The sequence below is a fragment of the Gossypium hirsutum genome, chromosome D02 (assembly GCF_007990345.1).
Source record: "Gossypium hirsutum isolate 1008001.06 chromosome D02, Gossypium_hirsutum_v2.1, whole genome shotgun sequence".
In the NCBI taxonomy this organism is placed as follows: Eukaryota; Viridiplantae; Streptophyta; class Magnoliopsida; order Malvales; family Malvaceae; genus Gossypium; species Gossypium hirsutum.
The window spans coordinates 5,325,333-5,350,784 of NC_053438.1; the positions used below are offsets into that span (position 1 = coordinate 5,325,333).

Consider the following 25,452-nt stretch of genomic DNA (forward strand, 5'->3'; position numbering starts at 1 on the left):
TGAGGAGTATAAGTTTATCCATTTGATAGCCTTTGTGAAGGAAGGAGAAGAGTCTAAAATGTGGGAGGACTATCCTTATCTCTTAAATGAGTTGTGAAGTTGTCGAGAGAGTTATTTATAAAAGGTTTGCCAATGAGATGGCAAGCAGACTGCTAGCTAGAAATTCATGCATCTTTGAATCACCAATTCAATTAATAAGCTTAACTAAAGGAAATAAGGACTTTACATCCACCAATTCAAGCAACCTATATGTACCCTTTTACAGTCTGCATTGTTCCTTGTTTCAATTCATTACATCATTCCTTCAACTCTGCTATATATTATTACCGTCTCCAGATAACCAAACCTTTTACTGCTAACTTGTAAAAAAATTATGAAAATACAACAGAGATCATTGAGACATTGTTGAAGTTGGCTTGCATGTAGACCAAGAAGCAGACCAAGCTGTCCGAGCCATGCAAGTTGCAGCTGAAGCTTATGCTGCTGTTTTGTTACTTTCAAATAGATATTTTATTATTTGGTTAGATATGAACTAAGTTGTTGATATGCTTGATGTAATTAGGTGCTGATAGATTGATAAATCAGCTTTACCAAGTGTACAAGCAATGTTTATCAAAAAGTTACTAAGCCACTTAGTGGAGTTAGGTATGTGTTTAGGTAACATTTTCTTATTTTTGACCAGTTGATTGCTTGGTATATGTAATGGCATTGTGCCTTCATTCAAATGTAATGAAACCTTTCAGAAAATTCTTCTTCATTTGGTCTTTACTTAAGCATATTTATTCATAAAGATCTTGCTGTTTTTGTTTTGTTTGTTGAGCAAGATATCAATGCTTTATGCTTAAGTTTCTGTCAAAATTTCTCATTCTGTTTGGATATTTTTTATTTTTAATATTCTAAATTATTAAATAATGCATTTGTTAAAATAAAAATAATTAAATGCATAAAACTAATTAAATTATATGTTTAATTAAAATAATTAAATTATTTATTTCACTAATGATATTTTAGCACATTAAATATTATTGTGGTTTAAAAATAATAAAGTAGATTATATATTATTTTTATAGTATTATATATTATGATTTTAGCAAAATTCATGTAAGAATATTTAATATTAAGAATTTTATTAAATTATATTTAATAATAATTATGTTAAAATATGATTAAATTATTTATTATTTATATTAATAATCTTATTAAAATTTAATAACAATAACAATAATCGTCTTCCCTCTTTCATGCTGTTTGCTCTTTTTTCTGCTTTCTTTTTCTCTCTCAGTAGAGTTGTCATAGCCTCTATTTGAACCGAAATAAGCATCTCTATTGATTTTTCCATTTTTAGGTTCGTTTTCACCATTCTATCTTTACATGACGTCCGAGTCATTTTGAATTTTCTTTTATTTGTGGAGTTTTCAATCCATTGATCTTTTATTTCTATTTAGGGGGTTAATTGGGTCTTATTTGGATAATTTATTAATCTGGGTCGTATGAGTTGATTCATAAGATTCTGTTTGGTTCGTTTTTTTAGCTAAGATTATTGATTTTATTAAGATTTTTAATTAGTTTTTTTTGTTGATTTTGTATTTTAATTTGATTGATTGCGGTCGTTGATTCTGTCTAATTAAATTAGGCATTGTTTTTAAATATACAATTTTTTTGAAATTTGAAGAACTTTCAGTTGGTTTTCCAGTAATTTTGGTGATTTTAATTGTAAACGGACGTAAGAATTTTGATATAATTGTAGTTTTAAGTTTGGGTTTTAGGGTGCTTTGGTGAAAAAAATGGGTAGGGGGCATTTGATGCCTATATGGAAATGGTGTTTCTAATGATTTTATATTTGAAAGTGAGATTTAAGACTTACTAATTTTCAGTGGTTTCTTATCTCGGTTTTGGATTGTGTAGCAAGTGGCATTCAAGGAGTGTGCGAATCAGTTTTAATGTACCAAAATGGCTGGGGTTTCAACTGAGGAGTTTGGAGTGGGAGGGTCTGTGGAGGGGGTATCAAGATCAGGGGAAGCTTTGGTAGAGTGGCGGTCTTCCGAGCAGGTTGAAAATGGAACACCTTCAACCTCACCCCCTTTCTGGGACTCTGACGACGACGACGATGGTGGTATGCTTTTGAGTCCCTTTCATGTTCGGTTCAATGCTCTTTATTCTTTTGAATATGAGTTTGTATGTTGTATGTTTATTCTCTGCCGTTATAAAGTCTATCTATGTCTTACATCGAAACTTGTAACCTTTATATATAAACCTAGAGATTAAAAATCTTGGACTTGCATGGTTAAAAAATTGGCTTGCATTCAGTTTTGGGTAATCCATTGCATCCTTTTGTCTAGATATAGGGACCGGACTGAGGATTCTCCAGTGTTTATAAATTACTTAATATCATAATTTCAATTGGTGGATTAGGTTTGTTGAAACAGGTACGTAATTTTATAAAAGAGAGGTGAATATAATAACTTGGATGATGCTTGCTCTAGACATTTTGAGTTTTTTAAAGCACAGATTAAACTGAGCTAGCAGTTACTTCAAGAAGTATTTTTAGCTATTAGTTTTTTGTATTGTCAATTTAAGTATAAACTGTTTCTTGTTTTCTAAACTTCTAAAGGTGAGTTTAATTCTATTATAGGACTGAAACCTTCTGAATTATATGGAAAGTATACATGGAAGATAGAGAATTTTTCACAAATTAACAAACGAGAACTTCGCAGTAATGCGTTTGAAGTTGGCAGCTACAAGTGGTATGGGGTTTCAAATCATTTTGGTTGTTATGTTTCTATTTTGCTTGGTCAAATCCATAGTTGTCATTCTAGAATTCTTATTCTTTTATATCATATTGGAATGTTATGTGGTTTATATGTTCTCACGCACACAAATAGATAAATCTTTTAACTTTATATTGTTGGTAGAAAGAAACATGTCTTTTTAGCATGGCAAATTCACTATTTTTTTTATCCATTTACCATGGTTTACAGGTACATTTTAATTTATCCACAAGGCTGTGATGTTTGCAACCATCTCTCGCTGTTTCTCTGTGTTGCTAATCATGACAAACTTCTTCCAGGTTTAATATTATCTGTAAACTAGAAATTGGGTTTATCATCATTTATCTTCTATTTAGTTGTTGTACTTATAGGGGTCTTCATTTCTATTCTAAGACAGGTTGGGGTCATTTTGCACAGTTTACGATAGCTGTCGTGAATAAAGATCCAAAGAAATCAAAATATTCAGGTTTGTTGGCTCAAAAATTTTTTAATGGTGCTAATACAGATTGTGAACTATGTGTAACTTGTTGTTGGATTGCAGATACTTTACATCGGTTCTGGAAGAAAGAGCATGATTGGGGATGGAAAAAGTTTATGGAGCTGTCAAAAGTTTATGATGGATTCATAGAATCTGACACACTTATCATAAAAGCTCAAGTTCAAGTTATCAAGTAATCAGTAATTAATGACTATATTGCTCCCACTCTTCATTTTTCTTGACATGCCTGTATCAGGCACTAGTATTTGACATATATTTGGACATGGATATAGGGATATGAGTCTCCAAGAGCCCTCCAAATGCATGGAAAACTTAAAAAAATTAAACATATCCGTATTAGACACATACTTGTATCCGAAACTCATACCTAAGTCTGAGTAACATAGATTTATGGTAAGCAAACTTCTGCCTGTAGTGCTTCATACAATGCTTTCATGACTATTCCTTTCATACTGTTATTAGATAGCCTTTATGGTGTATAGCTAAGTCCTACCAATTATCTATGAAACAAAAAAAAAGAAGCTATCTTTGGCTCTTTACGATAAAGTTGGCTTAGTAATGATGTTATTATGGTTAGAGAAGGTTCCTTGCATAGAGTTGTTTCTATATTTTGGAATTATGTCATTATGGTATGTTACAGTCAAGTTGATGCATTGTGTTAATTTTGTACACCTGATTTAGGTTTTTTTTCATCTTGATAAGCAAATTTAATATTTTGTTTTGGATTTGTAGGGAGAAAGCAGACCACCCTTTCCGTTGTCTTGATTGTCAGTATAGAAGAGAACTTGTTAGAGTATATTTGACAAATGTAGAGCAAATTTGTCGCCGTTTTTTGGATGACAGACGACAAATGCTAGGGAGGTTGATAGGGGACAAAGCTAGGTGGTTAAGGTAAATGCATTGCACGGTGCTTTAATGACACATTACACATGTACAACACTGGATAGGAGTTTTAATTTTGTGCCATATCTGTTTTTGAAAGGTATGTTTGAATGTGCATTTCTTTTACAGGGCTTTCTTATGAATTGGTTTCTTTCTATTACCCTTGCCCGGTTTTCTGCTTAAACTTTCATCTTTGTTCGTTTTGCTTCAAATTCCTTCATACGTTATCAAAGGTGGCCCTGATAATATTTGACTTAGTGAATTTTTGTTTGGGCTCTTCATGTGTTAATGGCATATATTTGGTGATTTTGCTTCTTGTCATCACCTTATATCCTTTTGTTGCCTGTTTTCTCCAACCAATTGTTTGCAACTGTTGCAGCTTCCGTGCCTTCTGGTTGGGGATTGACCAAAATAACAGGCATGGAATGTCCAAGGAGAAAACAGATGTGATTTTGAAAGTAGTTGTGAAGCACTTTTTTACAGAGAAAGAAGTGACATCTACATTGGTAATGGATTCACTTTATAGTGGATTGAAGGCTCTAAAAGGCCAGAGCAAGAGCAAGAAAGTGAAGTCAAAAGTATTTGATGCTGAAGAAATGCCAGCTCCAATTGTTCATATTGAAAAAGATATGTTTTTGTTAGTGGATGATGTGCTACTTCTCCTAGAGCGAGCTACTTTGGAACCACTACCTCCAAAAGATGAGAAAGGTCCTCAGAACCGAACAAAGGTAAGCTTCTGAATATTGATGATAAGGTATAATGAGTAAGAACATTACATGGGTTCCATTTTAAGTCTGTTTTAGATTATTGAAAACATATTTAGTGGAATATTTTACTTCTATTCGCGCACATGATTTCTTTCTTAGTTTCAATGAGAATTGATGCTTTCTCTTCCCTATAGGCTAATGATGTTCCCGTGTGCTTCTCTGGGGAAGATGAAAGTTTTTGTTTTTTACATCAATAAACAAAGCATTCCCTGCATATTAATTTGATCTTTTTGGGGGTATGAAAATAGCGTTTTATTCAGTCTTTTCATTTATGTAGGACGGAAATTCTGGAGAGAATCTCAACAAGAATTCAATTGAACGTGATGAAAGGCGTCTTACGGAATTAGGTCGCAGGACAGTGGAAATATTTGTTCTAGCTCATATTTTCAGGTACCATATTTTATGACTTTGCATTCAACTAATACTGGCATCTGTCCTTGTTACTAGGATTTCCCACTATATATATACACGTAATTCATGCACATGGATTTAAAGTTTTTTTTGTTTCTCTTATCAAATAATGGACTCTAGGGAGTGTTATGTATTATTATCTGCTGAATAAGTTGCTCCATTTGGTTTGTGGAAATCATAAGAGAAAGAGAAAAGTGTTTTTTATGCGCTTGAAAGTTTTTTGAATGTACAGTAAAATTTTTTTCTGTGGACGTTGGACAGTTTTAAAGTAGCAAAAGGAGGGCAAATATTTGATAAGATCTGCTGTATAACTTCGATGGATCTTTTTCCTTCTACTTTTTCCAAGACATTTTCTTATTCATAGAATTGCAAATTTTAAATTATTGTTTTTTAATTATAGAAGGGTTAATATGTAAACTGGCCCTTGAAGTATACCCCTTTTCATGATTTGGTACCTAAAGGAAAAATTACAATTAGGTACTTGAATCTGTGTTCCATCAGCTAAATTACCCATTGTCTTACATAAATGCTGACATGGACTGATCGATCTATATTGTCCAGTGTCAAAGTTAATTCCACATTAGCAATTTGTTTCTAATCTTTAAAATAAAATATAAAATAGAATTTTAATAGGAAATAAATAATCTGGAAAGAGAAGGAAGAGAAGAGGAAGAGAAAGGAAGGATTACCTGGCTGTTGAGCTACCTTGGGCTGGCTAGATCAGTGGCAGGGTGAGAAAGTACAAAAGAAGGGAAATCTGGAAAATGAGAAACGAGGAAGAAAGGAAAGGGTGGAGTGGAAGAAGGGCTGGTCAGTTGCTGGTGGCTCCCTCTCACTTCTCTCTCCCCATATTTTTGAAAATAAAATATTTTAAATCCAAAAAAGGATATTATTTATTTTAAGGTTTAGGGTTTAAATTTCTAAAGTATTGATCTGTAGAAGTTACCATGTGTTGTGTTTTTATTGGTAAAAGAATGACATTCCATTAAACCATAAATGTTGGACTACTGTGGTTTATAGAAGTATAGTTTCAATACCTAATCTTACACTACTTATTTTTTCTATAGGTACCAAGTCTTGGAAAGAGGAATAGTCAGGGGACAATTTATATATTAACCCATAATAGGAATCACCTTGTTGTAAATTTGGTTTGAGCAGTTACTGATGTTCTACTTAGGATTTTCTTAATGCTTACAAAAAATCATTATGGTTCCTTATTATATATTTGTCAGCTATTGCTTTAGAATTTAGTTTACTAGGCAGTTCTCTTATGAAATCAATGTTGTAACTTTTTCATCGGGACTTGGGATTTTACGTTCTATCACAGGTCATCTCTATATCTGCATGATGTGTTTGGTCACCATGAAAACACTATCCAGGATGTCAGTGCTTTAGTACCACTGTATATTCTCTTTCAGCGGGAAAGGGCAATATATTATCTCATAAAATTACTGGTTAGAATAGCTCTCTCTAGAAATAGGGCATTATTTTATTTTCTGATGGTTTATGTGCACAAAGTTAGGTGGTGGTGTAGTTGGTCATGATTTTATTACCTTTTTTTGTCAGCTTATTGGAAAGTTCGTATTTTTAATTTTCAGTGATTAGAACTTCTGTTTTGCAATCTCCAAGGAATATTAATGGATGATACTTGGTACTTCCTCATCTGTACCCGTATATGCCCTAAATTTTTTTTCTTACATACAGCAATAAAATAGAAGCTGCCTATCAGGAGGCTATTGCTTTGAGAAGGCAAGAAGAACTCATCCGTGAAGAAGCTGCATTGCTGGCTGAAAGTGAGCAGAAGGCTAAACAAGGAGCATCTGAGAAGGAGAAAAAGTCAAAGAAAAAACAGGTATAAATCCTTTTGCTCTTTTTCATTTTTTTTTTATGGTTGAAGTAGATATCAGAATAAACACTCTCCTTTGACCACCTGAGCCAAACAAAAATTTTCGAATTCTATTTTTTTTCTGGTGATTGTCAGAACAATCCTTTGATTTACGTTTGGAAGCAATTTCAAGTATATATACATTTTACTTAGGGTGGACAATAAATTTGTAAAGTTTTTCTTCCTGTTCTGAATGCATCACATTTTCCTCTGTTTCATACTGCAGGCTAAGCAAAAGCGGAATAATCGGAAAAGCAAAGATAAGGGGAGGGAAGAGAAGGCTATTGTCGCAATTCAGGAAAAGCACCAAGAAGGCCAGCCTGAGGATGGGAAGGAAGCTTCTATGATGGTGGAGCAACAACCAGTGTGTGAAAAGGCTGATGTTCTAGGTGATGTTTCTGATGTCTCCGACTCAGTTGATGGTGCCATTGAAGTTTTTCCGCACGACTCAGTAGACAAAGAGGCTAGTCCTGTTAATTGTGATACAGATACTTTAGAAATTCATCCTCCCATAGGATCCAGTAGCAGTGGCATAACTGGACTATCTTGTGTACAAAATGGAGTAGCTGATAAGAAAAGCCCATCTATAATGGAAGATAGTTCATCAATGTGTTTAACAGACTCATTATCATCAGCAGTTATGAGCCCCTATAAAGGGAACTCATTTTCAAACAACCACAACAAAAAATCACCAAGCAGGTAAAGTGTTGCATAGGTTTCTTTCCATGCTTAAAAAATAATAAGACAAGGTATTTATCTCATCTGGCACTTCAAATTTGTAGGGGAAAGGATCATCAAAGTAAAACATCAAGTGACGGCAATATTTTGATTAAAGAATTTGGTAATCCTTCTTCTTGTCCTGCATTAGAGGCTGGGGACCGAAATGATGTTTCTCAAAGTAGTAAGGCTGGCGAATCCGTGTCTGAGGCTACCATTCCCTCATTATCAGATCAAAGAAAGTGGGTTGAGCGGGATGCTGTTAGGAAGGTGGTCTATTTATATATTTATGTTCTCATTAAGCTTTTAACTTTTGTGTTACTTTACAATTGTACTACTTTCTAGCTTTATCAACTACATGGTTGATATTTATCTTGTCAATGTAATAGGAAGAAGTTTTGCTGCAAAAGAAGCCAATCATTCAAGATCCGGTTGATTTGGAAAGACCTAAAGAGAAGACGACTGCTATACCATCCTCTCCAAGAAGCCCTCCCAGAAGTCCGCCACCTACTGCTCAGTTCAGGTCAGAATACAGGAGTTCTGGCAGTGTAGGTTCTATACCAGTTAGGAAGACATCATCAAATGGCCTACAACGGAGTGATCTACCTGCACCTTCTAGCACATCATTCCAAATGAATGGTTTATTGAAGTCCGAGACTCAGAAGCCTGCAACTTTGAAACCTACTGAAAAAGCTACGACTCCACAAGAACCTATGATGTCTAGGCCATCCAGTGCTCCTCTAGTTCCTGGTCCCAGGCCAACTGCTCCTGTTGTTTCTTTGGTTCAAGCAACTCCTTTGATTGCTCACACAACTAGTACAGCTGGCTGTTTAGGTCCCGACTCATCCGCAGCTACTAGTTATGTTCCTCAATCTTATAGAAACGCCATAATGGGTAATCATGTTGCTTCTAGTTCATCTGATTTTACTCATCCTAACTCCCCTAGCTCAGGGGTCAATCCATTGCCAGCATACTCGCAAACACCTCCCTTGGTATCTACACCAGTGTATATACCTCAGAGCTCCGATAGGATAGAGCCAAATTCTGTTCAATCAGACATTCCTTTTGGCATGGTAGATAGGAATATCATGCTGAATGCATCCCAGTGGATGGACAAATCTCAAAGGGATGGCACTAGAAGTATGCACTTGGATCATTCTTCATCTCTTAGTGAGATCCAAAATCTTAACTTGTATAAGTCTCTGTATAATGGATCCCGAGAACACTTTTCAAATGAGTTTCCATCCTGTACATCTGGACGTCAGAGCCAATGTGTCTTGGCAGACGAGTTTCCACATCTTGATATCATCAATGACTTGCTTGATGAGGAACACAACGTTGGGAGCATAGGTAGGACCGGAGGCTTCCATGTTCTTAGCAATGGGTCACATTTATTAAGCAGCCATTTTTCTTTTCCATCCAATTTGGGCATGTCAGGTGAGATGGGATCGTCATGTGGCTCATGCAGGTTTGAACAAGCACGGAGCTACCATGATGATGGGCTCCAGCACAGTTTTAAGAGCTCATCAGGCAACCATATTGATACACCGAGGGAATTTACTCCCCAAACAAACGTCCAACCTTACACCAACGGACAAATCGATGGACTGGTTCAAACTCAATGGCCGATGGCCTCAGCCCATTTATCGTTACTTCAGATGAGAAACACAAATGGTGACAGTTACCCTTACTACAATGCCAAGTATCCTAATCTGGCATGCGGTGTCAACGGGTATGCAACAGTATTCCGACCTTCAAATGGACAATGAAAAAGGTAATCAATACGGAGTTCGCCCACAAATTCGATTGTTACCTATTTGATGTAATAACGTGTTTGTTGGGTCTTAGATTTGGAGTGATTTTGTAATCTTCGCATAGGGAAAAAGAACATATTATAAAGTGTTATTGCTCTCTTTGCACCAAGCATTTCTAGTTTTTATTAGAAATGAAGCTTTGGCTCAGATTTTATGGTTTCAGTTTCCCATTCCCACTCAGCATCAACTGAATGTTAAAATGATTTGACAGTGTTTTTATATGCAGTGTTTTTCCAGATAAGATTTTCTCAGATTCGTCCATACAAAAGTAAAAATAAGAACCCTAGAATTCGGAGCTTAGTTCAGTGGTTTATGTTCTTTTAAGAGAGAATTTTACATGGCCATAGTTGACAGTTTTTATTTGATCAAAGAATACATGAACCGAAAGCATTAGTAAACCAGAAGATTGAAGAGTTAATCTTCTGGGTTGTGATCTATCTTTGCAACTATTGATTACTTTCATTTGTTAGTGTAATATATATATATATAAATGAAGCTTGTGTTGTTTCTTATGGGATAAATTTTCGTTTAGGGTTAATTTTATAGTACATCCTCAAACTATAATCTAGATTTTAAATTGGTCTCTAAATTTTAAAGTGTTTCATTAAGTCCTCAAAGTATATGTATTGTATCCAGTTAAGCCTTATCAACCTATTAGCTTAGATGAATGTTTGTTCAAATTTCATGTTGATTATATTTAAACGTGCAGATCAAATATGTATTTACATATGTGCTTGTTGTATAGACAGTTTGGATTTGATGGGTTTATTAGTGGTGTTGTATGTTTTTTTAATACATTATATTAAAGTTGTTAATGTGGTAGGCACACAAGTGTTTATAATTTGGTCTATGTGTGTATGTTTTTTTTTAAATATGCACAATATTAGATTAAAATTCACATTTAACAGTTAAATTGACGGTTGTGTTGACGGAAAGACTTGATTAATACAATTTTATATATTTACAATTCAATTAAAACGTTTGAAGTTTAGAGATCATTTTATGGAGAAAATTTGAAAACTTTTGATGGAATTAACCCTTATTATACTTTCTTATCAAAAAAATTATTTGGTTTTCTGAAGGCATAATGACAAAATTAACCTTTAATGTTTAGATTTTTTTCAATTTGATTCATATAATTTTTAGTTAAATTTGTCATTCAATTTTGTAACGGCCCAATTTTGCTCGGCCCCAAATTACAAACAAATAAAAATAAATTACAAGCCCAACCCAATAACCAAGGCCCAAACTACTAACCCTAAGCCCATAACCTTAAGTTTTCAAAAAATTTTAAAAAAAACCCTAGCCCCAGTCGCACCGCTCCTTGCCACGTCAGCAAGGACTCCTCCTGAAGACCCCCATTCCCAGAGGCCTGCTCCTCTACTGCCCTTGCACCAAAACGACAAAGGCAAGGGTCTCTGTCCCACCGTTGACCGCGCACCGCCACCTGCAAAGAGAAAGAAACAAACAGTAGCAGAAACATCAAAAAAAGATGAAAATAAAATAAAATGTAATCAATCGACTATAAAAGGCCTAAATAAATAGATTGTAAGGGGGGATTTTTTTAAAGAAAGAAAAATCAGATACAAACATTAAAAAAGGTGATTTACTTCGTTTTATTTTTAGATTCCAAGTAAATAAAAAATAAAAATAAAATCTTTTACCTGTCGATTCGTCTTCTATTGCCGTTAGAGACCATCTCCGGCACCCGAATACCTCAGAACCCACTAGGGTTCTGACGAGGGTTTGATGAAGTGGCAAGGCCAAGGTTTTAAAAAGTTATACTCGTTTTACCTAATACATATAAAATATTCAAAACCGAGGCAATGTTCATTATTTTTGGGATTTGAAGAAGTCGTGCTCCTAACTTACGGAGTATGACATTTTCCTAGAATTGAAATAATCGAATATCCTATTTAAAATAACAAAAAACAAGATTTAGATAACGATCAAACGACGATTGTCCTGGTTTTCGAGAACTAAATGCATCATTTCCTAACTCACGGGGCATGATCCTTCTTCTCAGAATAAGGCCTTTTCTATTAAATTTAATTTAGTTAAGTAATGTCTTAATACAAAAAGGGATCATGTTTTAAATTCTCTTCAAATTTTTAATTCTCGACACTAAGACATCAAGTAATCAATTAGGTACCAATTTTGCGCGTCATGAGAGTGCTAACCCTTCATCGTGCTTAATCGACTCCCAAACACATTTCTTGGATTTTTGTAGACTGAAAATCATTTTGATAAGTCAAATCTTTTATTAAAATTACGAGGTGATCCGATCACGCCTCATAGAAATAATTGGTGGCAACTTCATTTTTGTTTTTTAAAATAAAAAGTTGATAACCAAAAAAGGGGTTTCGACAAACTTCTTAAAAAAAAATCGAATTTGACCATCAATCTTTTAAAGAATTGAATTACTATTTTAAACAAAAATATTAAGTAAAATAATAAAATTTTAAATATCGATACTTCATCAAATTAATGGGTGAAAACTACAAAATGACGTAAATGTTGTAAAGAAACCAAATGTTATTAATTTCAAGACTTATTTTTATTATTTGGCGAGTTATAAGAGGAGGACAAAATCCTAACAGCAACGCAACTTTAACTCAAGTCATATTTAGGACGGTAAACACCTTGACCATCAAGCCAACATATGGAGTTCAAGACTTAATTTTTCTTTTAAACATAATCTATATTTTAATTAATATATACTTTTAACCTTGACTATAAGTTCCATTGAATATCCTTTTGTTGACACCATTTTTTGATGAAAACGGGTCGACTTGGGTTTTGAAAAATGAAAACGAAAGTGGGAGTCGCCACCAATCTTTTTTGATGAGGTGTGATCGGGTCACCTTTAAAAGCAGTTGTTTTTAATAAACAATTTAATTTGATTAAAACAATGAGTTTGGTCTACGAAATTCAGAAAAATGAGTTCGGGAGTCGGTTACGCACGAGGAAGGATTAGCACACTCGATACGCCCAAAATTGGTACCTAGTTAATTAGTTAGTGTCTTAATGTCGAAAATTAAAAACTCGAAAAGAATTTTAAAAATATGATCCCTCCTTATATCGTGTTATTTTAAAAATACTCGAATAAATCAAAATGGAAAATGCCTCCTTATCTCGAAGTAACAAGATGTTATATCCAGTAAGTTAGGACACGACACCTCATATTTTTGAGAGTAAACTTGCCTTTCATTTTCTTTATTTAAACCTCATTTATTTTAATTTTAAAAGGATATTCGATTACTTAGAATCAACGAGAAAAATCGAAGCTCAGTAAGTTAGGGCACGATTTTCTCGAATTTTCTAAATACGGAATATTGCCTTTACTTTCGAAAAATCATCATATCGAGAAAACCACGTGTCACATCCAATGCGTCAGGACACAACATATTGAAATCCCGATAATGAGTTTTTATTTATGTTTTTTATTAAAGAGCATTCTCGAGTATTTTAGATTCAACAGAAAATTAGAACCCAGCACGTTAGGGCGCAATTCTCTCGAAGATCCCAAGTATCGAGTATTGCCTTTATTTCCAAAATTTTCCTTTTTTACGAATTTGGGTAAAAATTGATGTGACGGAATAACAATTACGATAATGCGAGCAAAAATAACAAAAATAAATATATAAAAAAATCAATTATATACAATAACAAGTAAATAAACAAAATAAAAAACGAAAACATTTTTTAAAAATAATAATGGACACATAAATAAATAAATAAACATAAAGTAAAACAATAATAATAAAGAAATGAATAAAATTATAAACATTTTAAAAATGTATGTATGAATTTTAAAAAATTTAAAATACAAAAAAAAAAAACTATGTAGGTATATATATAATGAAAATATGTATGTCTATACGTATATATATATGTGTATGTATAAGAATTATAAAATATGAAAACATAATTACATATATATAAAGAACATGCGCATGTGTGTATATATATTACATAAAGACAAAAAAATATAAATATGTATATTATAAAAATAAAATAACGTAAGTGTGTACATACATTTATAAGTATATGAATTAAAATATGTAAATATATAAGTATATATATATGCATGTAGAAAATACGAAATATAAAAATATATATTTAAAATAAATAAAGAATATGTACATGTATATAAATTATAAAAGAATATGTATGTGCATATATAATGACTTAAATCAAATAATACAAATAAAAGAAAGATATTAGGTAAATAATAAATATATATATAACTTAAAATAAATAATAGAGGAACTCCCCTTTTCTAAAAAAAATAATTAAATGAACTAAAGGATGAAATTAAAATCAAATCAAAATCCGGGGGTCCAAACTGTAAATATATGAAATATGTGGTAAAGGGACTGAAATAAAAGGCGGCGAGGACATGGGGGACCTTTAGGGAGATATTCCCAATCCCAAAACGCAGTGAGAGTCTGCGCATGGTCCAAGGACCAGATTGAAACAGACGCCATATTTGCAGCCCAAATCTAAAAGAAATAAAGAGTTATATTGCACTTCCACGCAAGATGGAGGGACTAAATGCATAAATTACCCATTAGGGCAAAGCATGCACAATATCCCCCACCAAACGGCGCATTAATGGTTAATAAAACCCAATTTTTTTTTTTACTTTTCAGATTTGCTAGAACGAAAACTGAAAGAGTCTCTCCTTTTTTTTTTAAAACCCCTTTCTTTCAAACACCCAACTCTTGGGTTTCTTAACACCTGGAGCGCCACCGCCACAGCCACAAAGATCGACGGCCGACGATGAAGGAGAGACCCCCCGGCGGCACGGTCACGGCCAACTCCTATGAGTTTCTCCTCCCCTTATTTTTTGCTTTTGATTTTATAGTTATTTAAAATAGATTTGCAAAAGAAAGGAAAAAAAGAATAAAACAAACAAATAAATAAAAAGAAAAAAAACGAAGAGTAAATAACAAGGATTTAACCCTTTAAAATTTCTATTCTTTTTGATTTCTGATGTGGGTTCTTTTACAAAGAAAATCCCCCCTCTAAAATCCCCTCGATTCTCCTCTCCCCTCCCCCCTTTTTAACCAGCATATTGATATGGCTTTTACAACATAATAATAATTTTTTACTATTTGCTACAGTAACTCGTGCGTGGCCCCTGTTGCTTTTCCATAATTGCAGGTGGCAGTGGCAGACAGCTAGTAGTGGCGGGCCCAGGTGTGGCGGCTAGGGTTTTTGTTTCCTTTTTTGGCTGAGAATTGTTTACGTGTTGGGCCATTAGGCTTTTAGCTTTTTTTGGGGGGGGGTTTGGTTTGATTGTTTGTTTTTTTTTATTTGGTAGGTATGGGCCTGGGCAAAATGGGCTCGTACAGCTGCCCCTCTTTGCTTGTTGTCGTGTAACGAGAACAGAGCAAAGACTAAGAAGGCCAATTTTGCCCGGTCTCACCGAGTCTTGATTTTATGGTGCTTATATTCTTCAAGTAACCTCATTTCAGTCCACTGCGTCTTCTTGCTTTGATCCACTTCACGGCAACTTCAGATATGCCTTGTAGCTTCAATCTACTTTGTTACGACTCCATGGGGATGAGATCTGTGTTTTTAGTCTGCTCCACTACTGCTTAGGGAGATAAGACTTGATGCGATCTGCTCCACTATTGCTTAGGGAGATAAGATCTGTAATCTTCACTCTATTCCACTGTTGCCCAGGGAAATAAGATTACTGGCTTCAATGTACTCCACTGTAATCAGGGAGGTAAAATCTGCCATCTTCGATCTGCTTCTCTGCCAAATACAGGGAGATAGAGTCTGTTTTTCAATCCACTTCCTACCAATATAGGAAGGCAGGATCTGCTATCTTCGATCTATTTCACACCAATATATGAATACAAGATCTGCTTTCTTCGATCTACTTCCACCAATATGGGAAGACAAGATCTGCGTCTTCGATCCACTTCCTACCAATATAGGAAGATAGGATCTGCTACCTTCGATCTACTTCACGCCAATACATGAAGACAAGATCTGCTTTCAGCGATCTACTTCGCCACTAATATGGGAAGACAAGATCTGCATCTTCGATCTACTTCCTACCAATATAGGAAGATAAGATCTGCTACCTTCGATCTACTTCACGCCAATACATGAAGACAAGATCTGCTTTCTTCGATCTACTTCGCCACCAATATGGGAAGACAAGATCTGCATCTTGGATCCACTTCCTATCAATATAGGAAGATAGGACCTGCTATCTTCGATCTACTTCACGCCAATACATGAAGACAAGATCTGCTTTCTGCGATCTACTTCGCCACCAATATGGGAAGACAAGATCTGCATCTTCGATCCACTTCCTACCAATATAGGAAGATAGGATCTGCTACCTTTGATCTACTTCACGCGAATACATGAAGACAAGATCTGCTTTCTGCGATCTACTTCGCCACCAATATGGGAAGACAAGATCTGCATCTTGGATCCACTTCCTATCAATATAGGAAGATAGGATCTGCTATCTTCGATCTACTTCACGCCAATACATGAAGACAAGATCTGCTTTCTGCGATCTACTTCGCCACCAATATGGGAAGACAAGATCTGCATCTTCGATCCACTTCCTACCAATATAGGAAGATAGGATCTGCTACCTTTGATCTACTTCACGCCAATACATGAAGACAAGATCTGCTTTCTGCGATCTACTTTGCCACCAATATGGGAAGACAAGATCTGCATCTTCGATCCACTTCCTACCAATATAGGAAGATAGGATCTGCTACCTTCGATCTACTTCACGCCAATACATGAAGACAAGATCTGCTTTCTTCGATCTACTTCGCCACCAATATGGGAAGACAAGATCTGCTTTAATGACTTCGATCCATCCCATTGCAACTTCAAGGGTATAGGATCTGTTCCTTTGATCTGTTCTCTGGGAATATGACCTAAAAAATCAATTTTATGGTCCTATTTACGCCTAGTGTTTAGGATGACATGATCAGAGTGGATTAAATGCTCCTAACTAGATGTGTATGAATGATATTTGCAGAATGTCATGAGAATGATCCCTTTTTAAATGCTTAGGTTGTCATTACTCGAAATTTATTAAAGGTTCTATCACCGCCCCTTCTCGTTCAGCTGGTATCTTTGACAGAAAAAAAAAACTAAGGAAATAGTTGTAATTTAGACTATTCTTCCTCCAATGCTTCTAACCCTTAAGTTTGGTCAGTTCTAAACAATAGTCCTATTTCAGGTCCTCGTACTATTTAGAAGCTTTCAGAGTAATATATAGAACTCCTTCTGCTTGAATATTATCAGTCCAGTAATCATTTAATGAAAAATGCTTGGAAAAGATTATCAAGATGGACAAGATAAAATTTTGCTGAGAGCAAAGCTCGAAATGAATGAATCAATCAAGATAGCAAATTTTGCTGAGATATGATGAAAAAGATTATCACAATGAATAAGATGGAACTTTATTGAGAGCAGCTCTAAATGAACAAATAGCAAATTTTGCTAAGATGTAAATAAGATAAAAACAGGTGCCCTAGATATCGCAGCATGAGCTTCTCCGCACAAACTCTGTGTTTAGAAGTCCTAAAAGACTTTGTTGATGCCCCAAAATGTAGCATCTCTCCTTCTTGTTAATTCGGAGAAGACAAAACTACTCTATGCCTCATCTTTGATCGAAAATTTGAATTGCCCATTCCTGGGTTTTCAATTCAAAACCCCTTTGGTCTCAAGGTGCCCTTTGCGGGTTTTCGCCTTGGCCTCTCCTTTTTTTTTTTTAGGCAAAGTACCTCTTCACTGAATCCGAATTCACAGGATTGGGCAAGCTTTTGCCATCCATCCCAGTTAAAATTAATGCCCCTCCTGAAAAGGCCTTTTTTACTACATAAGGTCCCTCCCAGTTTGGCATCCACTTTCCTCTGAAGTCTTTTTGTATGGGAAGGATCTTCTTCAGTACCAAGTCCCCTTCATGGAAGTTTCTAGGACGAACTTTCTTATTGTAAGCTCGCATCATTCGTTTCTGGTACATTTGACCATGACGGATAGCTCTTAACCTCCTTTCTTCAATCAAGTTCAGCTGATCATATCGGGATTGGACCCATTCTGCTTCGTCTAACTTTAGTTCTGAAAAGACTCGGAGAGAGGGAATTTCAACCTCAATTGGTAGCACTGCCTCCATTCCATAAACCAAAGAGAATGGTGTTGCCCTGGTAGAAGTCCTGACGGACGTTCGATAAGCATAGAGGGTGAATGGCAACTTCTCGTGCCAATCTCTATAGGTCTCAGTCATTTTCCCCACAATCTTTTTGATATTTTTATTGGCTGCCTCCACCGCACCATTCATCTTCAGACGATATGGCGATGAGTTGTGGTGTTTGATCTTGAATTGACTACAAACCTCTGCTATCATGCTATTATTCAAATTTAATGCGTTGTCAGATATAATCTTTTCGGGCATTCCATACCGACATATGATTTCCTTCTTTAAAAACTTGCTGACAGCTGTCTTTGTGACATTGGCGTAAGAAGTAGCCTCTACCCACTTAGTAAAGTAGTCAATCACTACAAAAATGAAACGATGTCCGTTTGAAGCCTTTGGCGATATCGGCCCAATGACGTCCATGCCCCATATGGAGAAAGGCCATGGGGAAGTCATGACGTGAAGAGGTGATGGAGGCACATGATTTTTGTCTCTGTAAATCTGGCATTTATGACACTTCTTAGCATATTTGATGCAGTCTCCTTCCATGGTAGACCAATAATATCCAAATCTCATGATCTGTCTGGCCATTGTGAAACCGTTAGCGTGTGTTCCACAAATACCATCATGGACTTCTTCCAAGATCTGCTTGGCCTCCACAGCGTCCACACATCTTAACAGCACCTGATCTTTTCCTCTTTTGTACAGGATCTCTCCATCTAAGACGTAATCACTGGCCCGCCTCCTCAACATTCTCTTGTCATTCTCAGTTGCTTGGTTTGGGTATTCACGATTTTTCACGTATCGCAATATATCCTGATACCAAGGGTTGTCGTCTTTTTTCTTCTTCTTCGTCAATGTTACAACAGTGGGCTGGAGCATTATAAATGCTCATCTGTATAGGCTTCACATCCTCTGGTTTATTTACTTTGATCATGGAAGCCAATGTAGCTAAAGCGTCGGCCATCTGATTTTTGTCTCGTGGGAGATAACAAAAGGTGATGTCGTCAAACTCAATCAATTCTAGGACTATCCTTCGGTAACTAATCAACTTAGGGTCTCTTGTTTCCCATTCCCCTTTGAGCTGATAAATTACCAATGCCGAATCCCCATATACCTCAAGTACCTTGATTTTGCATTCCATAGCCGCGCGGATTCCCATGATACATGCTTCATATTCCGTCATGTTATTTGTGCAATCAAAATCTAGTTTACTAGTGAAAGGATAATGATCACCGTTTGGAGATACCAAGACTGCCCCAATCCTGTTGCCCATGGCATTTGAGGCTCCGTCAAAATTTAATTTCCAAGTATTGCCTTCTTGTGTGCTTGCTTCAGTAGTTTCCACATACATCAGATCCTCATTTGGGAAATCAAAGTTCAAAGGCTCATAATCGTCCAGGGCTCTACTTGCTAGAAAATCTGCTATCGCGCTCCCTTTTACAGCCTTTTGATTCACATAGGTTATGTCAAATTCAGATAGTAGAATTTACCATCGGGCCATCCTTCCGTTTAGAGCAGTTGACTCCATCATGTATTTCAGAGGGTCTAACTTTGAGATTAACCAAGTCGTATGGTACAACATGTATTGTCTCAATCTCCGAGTAGTCCAAACCAATGCGCAACATAATTTTTCAATTGGCGAATATCTCGTTTTGCATTCAGTGAACTTCTTACTGAGATAATAGATCGCTCTTTCTTTTCGTCCTGACTCATCATGTTGGCCGAGCACGCACCCCATGGAATTCTCAAATACTGCCAAGTATAGTATCAGTGGCTTGTCAGGGCAAGGTGGCATCAGTACTGGGGCGTTGGACAAGTAATGTTTAACTCTTTCGAAAGTTTTCTGGCATTCCTTATCCCATACACCTGGATTGTGTTTCCTAAGAAGACGGAATATGGGGTCACATTTCTTAGTTAATTGTGAAATGAATTGAGCGACGTAATTTAGTCTTCCTAGGAAACCCCGAACTTCTTTTTGAGTACTTGGCGGAGGTAATTCTTGTATGGCCTTAACTTTGTCTGGGTCAATTTCAATTCCCTTTTCGCTGACTAAGAATCCTATCAATTTTCCTGCTCTAGCCCCGAAAGTACACTTGGCTGGGTTAAGTTTTAGCTGGAACCTCCTTAACCTTAGAAACAGTTTTCTCAGAACTTGCACGTGTTCCCCTTCTGTTCTGGATTTTGCGATCATGTCATCAACATAAACTTCTATCTCTTTATGCATCATATCATGGAATAATGCTGCCATGGCTTGAATGTGGTCTTTTCCCTGTCTTCAGAAAGCATCTTAATTTGGTTGTACCCGGAGAAGCCATCCATGAAAGAGAACAGTGAGTATCCGGCCGTGTTGTTTACCAAGGTATCGATATGAGGCAGTGGGAAATTATCTTTTGGGCTGGCTTTGTTCAAGTCTCTGTAGTCCACACACATTCGCACCTTCCCATCTTTCTTAGGAACAGGGACTATATTGGCTACCCATTCTGAGTACTTGACCACCTATAAGAAACCAGCATCAAATTGCTTCTTAACTTCTTCCTTTATTTTTAGCAAGACATCAGGCCTCATCCTTCGGAGCTTTTGTTGGACTGGCTTACATTCTTCCTTTATAGGCAATCGGTGTACCACGATATCAGTACTTAACCCTGGCATATCTTGGTAGGATCATGCGAAGACATCTTTAAACTCTTGAAGCAACTCAACAAGGTCTTGCCTTGTTTCCTTGGCAATGCAAGCGCCAATTTTTACCTCTCTGCCCTCTTCTAAGATCACAACTTCTACTGATTCCTTATAGGGTAGAATTTGTTTTCCTTCTTCTTCCATCATTCTTAACAAATCCAGAGATAAAACGTTGTCTTGGTCACCTTCAAAATCTTGAGGATCATCTATACTCATGTCTTGTTCAAATAGAGACTCTAAATTAGTAACAGCGTCGCTCATCTCGTTGATATCTGAAGACTTGTTATTGGAACAAATGGAGGCCCAAATAAAAGAATCTAAGAATACTTATATGCATAGTATGATTATAAAGGGAATGAAAAGAATGAAAGAATATTTGCTCAAGATGAAACTGAATGATAAGTTTTCACTGAAATTAGATTTTGGACATGTGCCTTTTACAAAAGATTCTTATCACCCCTGGTTCAGGGCAACAAGTGTTCTGAATATTACTCTGAATTAGTTCTAAATGTTACAGGGATCTCTTCTGCAGTCCAGTTGTTTAGAACGCCTCTAGGGATGTAGAAATAAGTCCATCGATATATTCAAAGAATTCTAATTCTTATTCATCTATCTGGCTCTGTACTAAAGTTCTGAACTCAATACACTTTTGGATTTTAGGAAATTTATTGTATGCAATGAAATGTAATGTTAATGAATAAAAAGATGCTTGCAATGAAATATAATGCAGATACATGAATGCAAAAAGAGACGTTGATTCTTGATTCAATTCTATTAGAACAACTTTACTAGAAAACAAATCTCTTTACATAAAGCGGATACATATACGGCTTTGCCCTCATATGCGGAGACATTCGATCATTTTCTTCGTTCGAGCGTTAAGATAAGTCTCACGAACTCTTCAAAAGGGACGTATCTTATATCTCCTTTTTACTCAATCCGGGTCGTGACTCGTTGCTCACTAAACCTCATGGTGCTCGTTGGCTTCTCTTTTAAAAAAGCTCAGCGGCTCTCGAATAATCCTTGTCACATTAAATTCTCGGGCCACGGAGCAATGGTTGTGTGGTCCTCCATTACCATCCTTCTCTTATCATGTTTTCTTGGACCATATTCGGACAACCGTATTATTATCCACTTTATCAAGAAACCCATTTCCTTATGACAAGCTCTCTATTTTAACAACCGAACGTGAATCAACACCTCTTTTTATGATGAAAATGCAATGCAATCATAAAAAAAAAAGAAAACAAGTTAGTACAAAGCAAAAGCAAGCAAGAGTAAATGGAACACCTATTCGAGTGAATACTAAGGGTTCGAAGTGGTTCTACCTAGGGTGGGCTCCTAAGGTTCACTACATGTTGTTTGGTTCTAAAGCGAGGGTACCCAAACCGGCAGATTCCTCGATCCTCACCATTATAGGCTCATACGGACTGAGTTCAGTTCAGGGGAATACATTTCCCTATGGCCATGCGGAGATGAAAATCTCACGAAGACATAGGTACGGATGTATCCCGAAAGCGATTCACTATCCCATGCGGAGGTGAAAACCTCACGAAGGCGTAGTTTCTCACTCCCACTTAAAAGGGTATGACCAGCGGTCATGCAATGCAATGTGCAGAGGTATAAAATAAAATACAGAACACGATAAAAAAATATAACTCAAAACAAAAGAGATGCAATGAGAGGATCGTAAATTTAAATCGAATTTTCCACTTTCGACAAAAAGACAAGAAATAATCAACACGTGGCTTGACTCTCTTATTTTCCCCAGCGGAGTCGCCAAGCTGTTGACACCATTTTTTTTGATGAAAACGGGTCGACTTGGGTTTTGAAAAATGAAAACGAAAGTGGGAGTCGCCACCAATCTTTTTTGATGAGGTGTGATCGGGTCACCTTTAAAAGCAGTTGTTTTTAATAAACAATTTAATTTGATTAAAACAATGAGTTTGGTCTACGAAATTCAGAAAAATGAGTTCGGGAGTCGGTTACGCACGAGGAAGGATTAGCACCCTCGATACGCCCAAAATTGGTACCTAGTTAATTAGTTAGTGTCTTAATGTCGAAAATTAAAAACTCGAAAAGAATTTTAAAAATATGATCCCTCCTTATATCGTATTATTTTAAAAATACTCGAATAAATCAAAATGGAAAATGCCTCCTTATCTCGAAGTAACAAGATGTTATATCCAGTAAGTTAGGACACGACACCTCATATTTTTGAGAGTAAACTTGCCTTTCATTTTCTTTATTTAAACCTCATTTATTTTAATTTTAAAAGGATATTCGATTACTTAGAATCAATGAGAAAAATCGAAGCTCAGTAAGTTAGGGCACGATTTTCTCGAATTTTCTAAATACGGAATATTGCCTTTACTTTCGAAAAATCATCATATCGAGAAAACCACGTGTCATATCCAATGCGTTAGGACACAACATATTGAAATCCCGATAATGAGTTTTTATTTATGTTTTTTATTAAAGAGCATTCTCGAGTATTTAGATTCAACAGAAAATTAGAACCCAGCACGTTAGGGCCCAATTCTCTCGAAGATCCCAAGTATCGAGTATTGCCTTTATTTCCAAAATTTTCCTTTTTTACGAATTTGGGTAAAAATTGATGTGACGGAATAACAATTACGATAATGCGAGCAAAAATAATACGAGCAAAAATAACAAAAATAAATATATAAAAAAATCAATTATATACAATAACAAGTAAATAAACAAAATAAAAAACGAAAACATTTTTAAAAATAATAATGGACACATAAATAAATAAATAAACATAAAGTAAAACAATAATAATAATAAAGAAATGAATAAAATTATAAACATTTTAAAAATGTATGTATGAATTTTAAAAAATTTAAAATACAAAAAAAAAACTATGTAGGTATATATATATAATGAAAATATGTATGTCTATACGTATATATATGTGTATGTATAAGAATTATAAAATATGAAAACATAATTACATATATATAAAGAACATGCGCATGTGTGTATATATATTACATAAAGACAAAAAAAAATATAAATATGTATATTATAAAAATAAAATAACGTAAGTGTGTACATACATTTATAAGTATATGAATTAAAATATGTAAATATATAAGTATATATATATGCATGTAGAAAATACGAAATATAAAAATATATATTTAAAATAAATAAAGAATATGTACATGTATATAAATTATAAAAGAATATGTATGTGCATATATAATGACTTAAATCAAATAATACAAATAAAAAGAAAGATATTAGGTAAATAATAAATATATATATATATAACTTAAAATAAATAATAGAGGAACTCCCCTTTTCTAAAAAAAATAATTAAATGAACTAAAGGATGAAATTAAAATCAAATCAAAATCCGGGGGTCCAAACTATAAATATATGAAATATGTGGTAAAGGGACTGAAATAAAAGGCGCCGAGGACATGGGGGACCTTTAGGGAGATATTCCCCATCCCAAAATGCAGTGAGAGTCTGCGCATGGTCCAAGGACCAGATTGAAACAGGCGCCATATTTGCAGCCCAAATCTAAAAGAAATAAAGAGTTATATTGCACCTCCACGCAAGATGGAGGGACTAAATGCATAAATTACCCATTAGGGCAAAGCATGCACAATATCCCCCCCACCAAACGGCGCATTAATGGTTAATAAAACCCAATTTTTTTTTTTTTTACTTTTCAGATTTGCTAGAACGAAAATTGAAAGAGTCTCTCCTTTTTTTTTAAAACCCCTTTCTTTCAAACACCCAACTCTTGGTTTCTTAACACCTGGAGCGCCACCGCCACAGCCACAAAGATCGACGGCCGACGATGAAGGAGAGACCCCCCAGCGGCACGGTCACGGCCAACTCCTGTGAGTTTCTCCTCCCCTTATTTTTTGCTTTTGATTTTATAGTTATTTAAAATAGATTTGCAAAAGAAGGAAAAAAAGAATAAAACAAACAAATAAATAAAAAGAAAAAAAAAACGAAGAGTAAATAACAAGGATTTAACCCTTTAAAATTTCTATTCTTTTTGATTTCTGATGTGGGTTCTTTTACAAAGAAAATCCCCCCTCTAAAATCCCCTCGATTCTCCTCTCCCCTCCCCCTTTTTAACCAGCATATTGATATGGCTTTTACAACATAATAATAATTTTTCACTATTTGCTACAGTAACTCGTGCGTGGCCCCTGTTGCTTTTCCATAATTGCAAGTGGCAGTGGCAGACAGCTGGTAGTGGCGGGCCCAGGTGTGGCGGCTAGGGTTTTTGTTTCCTTTTTGGCTGAGAATTGTTTACGTGTTGGGCCATTGGGCTTTTAGCTTGTTTTTTTTGGGGGGGGGTTTTGGTTTGATTGTTTGTTTTTTTTATTTTATTTGGTAGGTATGGGCCCGGGCAAAATGGGCTCGTACACCTTTACTTATCAAATAATCTCAACTTCAGTTATTTCAACTACATGACATCATCTTCCAAATTGCCTTGCCCCCTTTGGTTAAATAGGAAAAAAAGTTCTCTTTAGCTCCGTTAAAAAATTGAACCATTCAATTTAATCCTTTTCGCTAGTGAAGGAATGGAAAAAAATTCCATTTTAAACCCATCCAAAAAATTAATAAATATAAATCAAAACCATTTTAACTCAACTTTTAATTTTAAGTTACCAAAATTTCATAATTTTATCTCCACCACTTAAAAAATTTCCTGATTTTGTCCCTATCCGAGACAACAATGCAAGAGAGCAAAATCCTTGGTATTAAGTCTAAGTAGCCACCTCTCCCTTTCCTTTCTTATGACCCATTCAAAAGAATAATTTTTTATTTTGAAAATTTTCA

The 25,452-nt window shown here is 35.3% G+C and overlaps 1 protein-coding gene and 1 long non-coding RNA gene across 5 annotated transcripts; both read left to right on the forward strand.

Annotated features, from left to right (window-relative positions):
• Window positions 1–1,223: 1,223 nt before the first annotated feature.
• LOC107927780 (TNF receptor-associated factor homolog 1b) lies at window positions 1,224–9,964 on the forward strand. 4 transcript variants are annotated; one of them, XM_041088149.1, is made up of 13 exons: window positions 1,224–1,345; window positions 1,906–2,113; window positions 2,633–2,744; window positions 2,979–3,067; window positions 3,166–3,234; window positions 3,310–3,439; window positions 4,000–4,158; window positions 4,529–4,877; window positions 5,194–5,306; window positions 7,032–7,179; window positions 7,439–7,911; window positions 7,995–8,199; window positions 8,319–9,964. In XM_041088149.1, the coding sequence occupies exons 2-13, from the start codon at window positions 1,951–1,953 to the stop codon at window positions 9,696–9,698; spliced, it is 3,390 nt and encodes a 1,129-aa protein (XP_040944083.1). In that variant the 5' UTR covers window positions 1,224–1,345; window positions 1,906–1,950; the 3' UTR covers window positions 9,699–9,964. The 4 variants fall into 4 exon arrangements, with proteins under 4 accessions (XP_040944083.1, XP_016714382.2, XP_016714383.2 ...); XM_016858893.2 differs by lacking the exons at window positions 1,224–1,345; window positions 2,633–2,744 and having other exon boundaries at window positions 1,986–2,113; window positions 3,162–3,234; window positions 8,319–9,905; XM_016858894.2 differs by lacking the exons at window positions 1,224–1,345; window positions 2,633–2,744 and having other exon boundaries at window positions 2,035–2,113; window positions 8,319–9,905.
• A 14,363-nt stretch (window positions 9,965–24,327) lies between these two features.
• Window positions 24,328–25,078, forward strand: LOC121214463 (uncharacterized). Its single transcript, XR_005910066.1, has 2 exons — window positions 24,328–24,497; window positions 24,799–25,078. It is a non-coding gene; the product is annotated as an uncharacterized lncRNA (long non-coding RNA).
• The last annotated feature ends 374 nt before the right edge of the window (window positions 25,079–25,452 follow it).